The 6,024-nt window shown below is 33.8% G+C and overlaps 1 protein-coding gene across 1 annotated transcript; it reads right to left on the minus strand.

The window, feature by feature from the left end:
• Nucleotides 1-3,594: 3,594 nt before the first annotated feature.
• Nucleotides 3,595-4,542, minus strand: LOC113192525 (olfactory receptor 8G50-like). The gene has a single exon (XM_026402683.1). It carries the CDS (start codon nt 4,531-4,533, stop codon nt 3,595-3,597), a length of 939 nt encoding a protein of 312 aa, XP_026258468.1. The 5' UTR covers nt 4,534-4,542.
• Nucleotides 4,543-6,024: the final 1,482 nt, after the last annotated feature.

Here is a 6,024-nt window from a genome sequence, read left to right on the forward strand (position 1 = left end):
CCCAGCTCTGAAAGAAAGACACATAAAATATTTCTTCTGGGTATTGCAATGCAGATTATTATACTAACAATATAGTGCTCTCTTTATTTTTAGAAATTCCATTGTAGTTTATCTTACATGTCATATCATGTCCTGAATATTGACATAGCAAATAATTTTTTAATGCCAGTATAGGTGAAATTATGCTCTACACTGGGTATGGAGAATTATGGTGGTCTAGATTGGGTTGAGTTCCAATTAACATTCTACTATAAGATGAGCTATGTTTATTCATCAGGTGTCAAACAACTTTTTAAACATACTGATTATTTTTTGACATTTTTATGACATGAGTGAAAATCCAGAAAACATGAGTATTCAAGAACTCCTTCTTTGTTGGGAAGGGAATATTCAAAAGTTATCACATCTGTACTAAGATTTGCTTCAGAAAGAGCTCAAGACTACTAATTCAAAATCTTCATATTCAGTAGTTCAGAATGTCATCATTATCTTACAAATCCTGGAAGAATTCTTCAAAATAAAGCTTAACAGAGTGAAGGCTAAAAAGGCATATATAGCTATTTGAGATTAGTGAGAGTTTAATGCATATGCTATGAGATATACACTTTCTTAATATAAGAAACAAATAAGAGAATTATAAGTGCTTATTGTATGGCAGCGAGTGTTCATATTCCTGGAGGTCTGGCAATGAAATGTGGAGAAGGTGCCCTCATGGAGATTATATCCCAGTACCTCTGGACAATAAGCAGGCAAGTGCAAACTAGAGCAAAAGGCAGAGCAGCAGCTATGTTAGAAAACAGAAACATGGCATGTTCATACATTTATAATTCAGATTTTAAAATTGTGATTAGGGTGTCTCAGTAACAGAAGAAATAAGATAGATGACAAATGAGGTATATTATGGTTATGTCAGACTAAAAATTATGCAAAATTAAAGATTTCATCTACCGTAGAAGTATGATTTTTGTTATTTTTTGAATGGCCAGAATAAAGGACACTGTAACCACTGTTGTAAAGTAGTATTTTCTCTTCTTTTTTTCCTCACAATTTTTATTGTTGCATTACAGTTGTATATAATGATGTGATTTTTTGTGTTAAATATCCATTCACACACACAATATAACAATATGATTTGTCCAACATCACTCCCAATACAAACCCCCTCCCTCCTTCCCTTTCCTCTATTGATTTCTCTTTGATTTTCATTAGGCCCCTGCTCCCTGTCTTTCTTTTCATTTTTCCACACTAGTTTCCACATATGAAAGAAAATTTGAGTCTTGAGCTTCTGAACTTGACTTATTTTACTTAATGTGATGGTCTCTAGTTCCATCTATTCCAACAAATGACATAATTTTATTTTTCTTTATGACTGCATGAAACACCACTGTGTGTACATATTTTCTTTATTCACTCATCCACTGATGGACATCTAGACTGGTTCCATAGTCTGGCTATTGTGAATTGTGCTGCTATAAAAGTAGGTATGCATGTATCTCTGCAGTACAATGACTTTAATTATTTTATTTATAAATACTGAGGAATAGTATAGCTGGGTCATATGGTAGTCCCATGCCTAGTCTTTGAGAAACCTCCATTCTGATTTTCATAGTACTAAATTATAATCCTACCAACAGTGTTCCTTTTTCTGCACATCCTCTCCATCATTTATTGTTACTTGTATTTTTGATGACTGCTATTCTGACTAATGTGAAATGAAATCTCAGTGTAATTTTGATTTTTTTCCCCTAATTGCTAATAATGTTGAACAGTTTTTCATATATTTGTAGACATTTGTATTCTTTTGAAAAGTGTTTTTTAATTCATTACTCTATTTATTAATTGGGTTATTTGATTTTTTTGTATATTTTAGATATTAATCCTCTGTCCTAAGAGTAGCTAGGAAAGATTTTTCTCCTATAGATTCTCTTTTCACAGTCTTAATTGTTTCTTTTGCTGTGCAGAATCTTTTTAATTTGATGCCATCCCATTTATTAACAATTAGCATTATTTATTGAGCTTTAGGGGTCCTATTGAGAATGACATTGCCTGGGACTAAAAACTGGAGTGTGGAGCCTACATTGTCTTTCGGGAGTTATATAGTTCTGCTATTCTAATTTCTAGGTTGTTGACCCATTTTAATTGGATGTTTGTGCAGGGTGAGAAACAAAGGTCTACTTTCATTCTTCTACATATGGATAGCCAGTTTTTCTAGCACCATTTGTTAAAAAGGCTATATTTTCTCCAGTGTTTCTTTTTAGCACCTTTGTCAAGGGCCAGATGACTATAGATGTGTGGGTTTGTCTCTGTGTCTTCTATTCTGTACTGTTATGGTTTGGATGTGAGATGTCCCCCCAAAAGCTCATGTGTGAGACAATGCAAGAAGGAGAAATGATTGGATTATGAAGGCCTTAGCCCAATTAGTGGATTAATCACCTGATGGGATTAATGGAAGAAAGAGACAATAACAAAATAAGTAGTTGCTGCAACCACCAAGAGAATATGTGGGAGCTGAGCAAATAATGGATGCCAAGAGAGACTTACAAATGACAATGATTGCCTCAGGAAACTCACTCAAGTTTTCTGGCTGCTGTTTACAAGAGTACTAATGAAAGCTTAAATGAGGAAGGGGGAGAGAAGCAAATTTATTGCTTGAAAGGGTCTTTCCCTGCCCCCTCAAAAGAATCATTTTTCCCTCCAAAGTTAATATTGATCTTGGAGTAGGAGGGGTATTTATTATTAGTCAGAATATAATTTTCTTATTTTAATTTTTCCATTTAAATCAATAATTCATATGAGTACACTAGTAAAAGAATGTCATTTTTAAACCTGAGATTCCATAATGAAGGTTGGAAAAAATTGTTTCCTTGGGTTAGAGAAATGAGTATAAAATATAGGTAGTAACATCACCCATAAACTGGGGAGCAAGAAATATTGCAAAGATTTATGTCAAAATATGATATTATCAGTCATATTTATTATTGTCAATCTTTCCCAGTAGAAAGATATCTCCTTGTGGGTTGGAACAAATTTATCACTCATAACATGTCTATTTTCTAGTAGAGTTCTACAAACTTACTAAGAATTTGCATAATACTTTGTATATTATAAATTATTGAAAGTATTTAGTTTAGAGATGACACTTTCAGAAATGTTAGCCTATATGGTTAGTTTAAAATTTTATATATATATATATATATATATATATATATATATATATATATACACAATGTAATGAGAATATCAAGGATACTGACCAAATATATTTATTCTCCAAACAAATATAAATAATTTATGCCTAAAATGAGCTATGTTTCATACAAGAAAGGCATTATCAACCCTACTCAGTACTTTGAAGCTTTATAAATGTGTTCAGATGTGATACAGGTTAGTCTACATAGATGGATAATGGGGCATCCGGAACAGTAAAAAAAATAAATAAAGTAATAAAGTCCAGTCTTACATTTGACACTTTCTTTCAAGAAATCAAGTAGGAGTAGTAATCTAATGACTTGTAGATATACGTTGCTATATCTGGACTGCTTCCTTATAAACCTCCAGGAACTGTAACTTTTTGCTAAAGTAAAATACTCTTTTTCAGGGGATACTTCTTTTTTCAAGTAACTTATTTAGGGCAAGTTTCACATCCTTATTCCTCAAGCTATAGATTACAGGGTTCAGCATGGGCACAATAATGGTATAAAACACAGAAGACACTTTTCCTTGGTCCATTGAGCTAGCTGATGATGGCTGCAGGTACATGAATGCAGCAGATCCAAAGAAGAGAGCAACAGCTGAGACATGGGAGCTGCAGGTGCTGAAGGCTTTGGCTCTGCCTTCAGTGGAGCGAATGTGCAGGATGCTGGCTATGATGAAGATGTAGGAGCTGAGGATGGTCAGGATTGGGACAAGGATATTAAATGCACTGAAACACAGAACTACTACCTCATTGACAAAAGTACTGGAGCAAGATAGCTCTAATAGTGGGAAAAGATCACAGAAGTAATGGTTTATTTTATCAACCTTACAGAATAGTACTCTTAGCATGCAGACTGTGTGAACTGTGGCACCAATCAAGCCCATGCTATACACTCCAACTATCAACCAGAAACAGACTTGAGAAGACATGGTTACATTGTAAAGCAAAGGGTTACAGATGGCAACATAGCGGTCATATGCCATTACAGCCAACATGTGGCATTCTGATATAACAAAAACTAGGAAGAAATAGAGCTGAGTCATGCATTCAGGGTAGGAAATGATGTTCTTCTCCACCACAAAGTTTACCAGCATTTTGGGGGTAATGATAGTGGATTGGCAGAGGTCAATGAAAGACAGACAGCTGAGGAAATAGTACATAGGTGTATGCAGGTGAGAGCTGAGCCCAATCAGCATGATCATGCCCAGGTTCCCTACCACAGTGAACATGTAGATTCCTATGAAGAAGAGGGAGAGGGACAGCTGGAGCTCTGGTTTGTTGGTTAATCCAGCCAGGATAAATTCTGTCACTGTGCTGGAATGGTTTCCTTGTGTCATTTTCTTCTTGGAATTCTATGGAGGAAGTGAAACAAATTTAATATATATATTTATCATCTCATCCCACACTCAAGTGTGAACCATAATTCAAACCTTTTCATCCAGTTGTGGCCATTTTTTTTTTCTTTTTTTGCCAACTGCTCAACTGTGTTTGTAGTTAAAAACCTTTAGATTCCCAAAACATGAGACATGTTAACAAATATCAGAATTTTCCTCATTTGCATTCTCTGATAAAATAGTGGTGATTAGTCCCTGATAATCTCAACAACTGTCCTGGGAACTTTGTTCCAGTAACTCTTCAGGCATTAATTCTAATGAACATGTAGATTCCTATGAAGAAGAGGAAGAGGTAAATGTTTTGTGAAAATAAAAAAAGCATCTATAAAAATACATGGCTAATATGACACTGAAAAGGGAAAGACTGAAAGACTTTGCCCCAGAAGTAATGAACATGTCAAGATGTCCACACCCTGCACTTTTATTCAACATTATACTAGAAGCTCTAGATAGTAAAATCAGGAAAGAAAATAAAAGTAAAGGAAATTCAGATTTGAAAGTAGGAAGTAAAACTATTCCTACTTATAAAATGTTGTAATCTTGTCCATAGAAAAATCCCAAGGAACCAATAGAAAGGAACTATTAGATGAAAATTTAAAAGTTCATCAACATGGCAGAATACAAGGTCTACAGAAAAATTCTTATGTATATCCTTATGTTTGCAGTGAACAATAAAATAATCCACTTGAAATGGCATGAAAAAAATAAAATTTTTGACAATAAATTAAAGGCAACACAAGACATTAAACTTATATTTACAAAACATGGATAAACAGAATGAAAGAGCTACATAAATGGAAAAACATACCCTATTAGTGAATCAATAATATTCAATTTTGTCAAAATAGCAGTACTTCCCAAATTGATCTATAAGTTTAGTGCAATCCCTATCAAAATCTCAGCTTTATTATGACGAACCTTTACACACTGGTCATAAAATTCCAAGGATAATGCAAGTGACACAGAATAATCAAAATAAACTTGAAAGAGGAGAAGAACAAACTTGGAGTCATCCCATTTCTCACTTGAGAACTTACTACAATATAACTGTGATGAAGTTAGTGTGGCATTGTCATAAGTACAGATATATAGAGAAATGAAGCAGAATTGACAATACAGATACAAACTCACATCTATGAAGAATTAAATAGTCATAAGGATTCATGACAATCAAATATGAATCCAGGTTATACATTAGCTTTGGACAAAAGGCCTCTAAAGGAACTAGCTCTTAATGATTTTGGTGATGGCAGTTCAACATAGAGACTCTGGAGCTGTCTTTTCCTTAGGGAATTAAAATGTGAATTTCAATATACGACGAGCTCACTTACATATAGGTAAAATATTTTTTTTCAACAAATGACACTAGCTCAATTTCATGGGTACACATAAAATAATTAACTTGGGTCTTTTTTCACACAATTAGCAAAAAAA

This window comes from Urocitellus parryii, chromosome 4 (genome assembly GCF_045843805.1).
Source record: "Urocitellus parryii isolate mUroPar1 chromosome 4, mUroPar1.hap1, whole genome shotgun sequence".
Taxonomy (NCBI): Eukaryota; Metazoa; Chordata; class Mammalia; order Rodentia; family Sciuridae; genus Urocitellus; species Urocitellus parryii.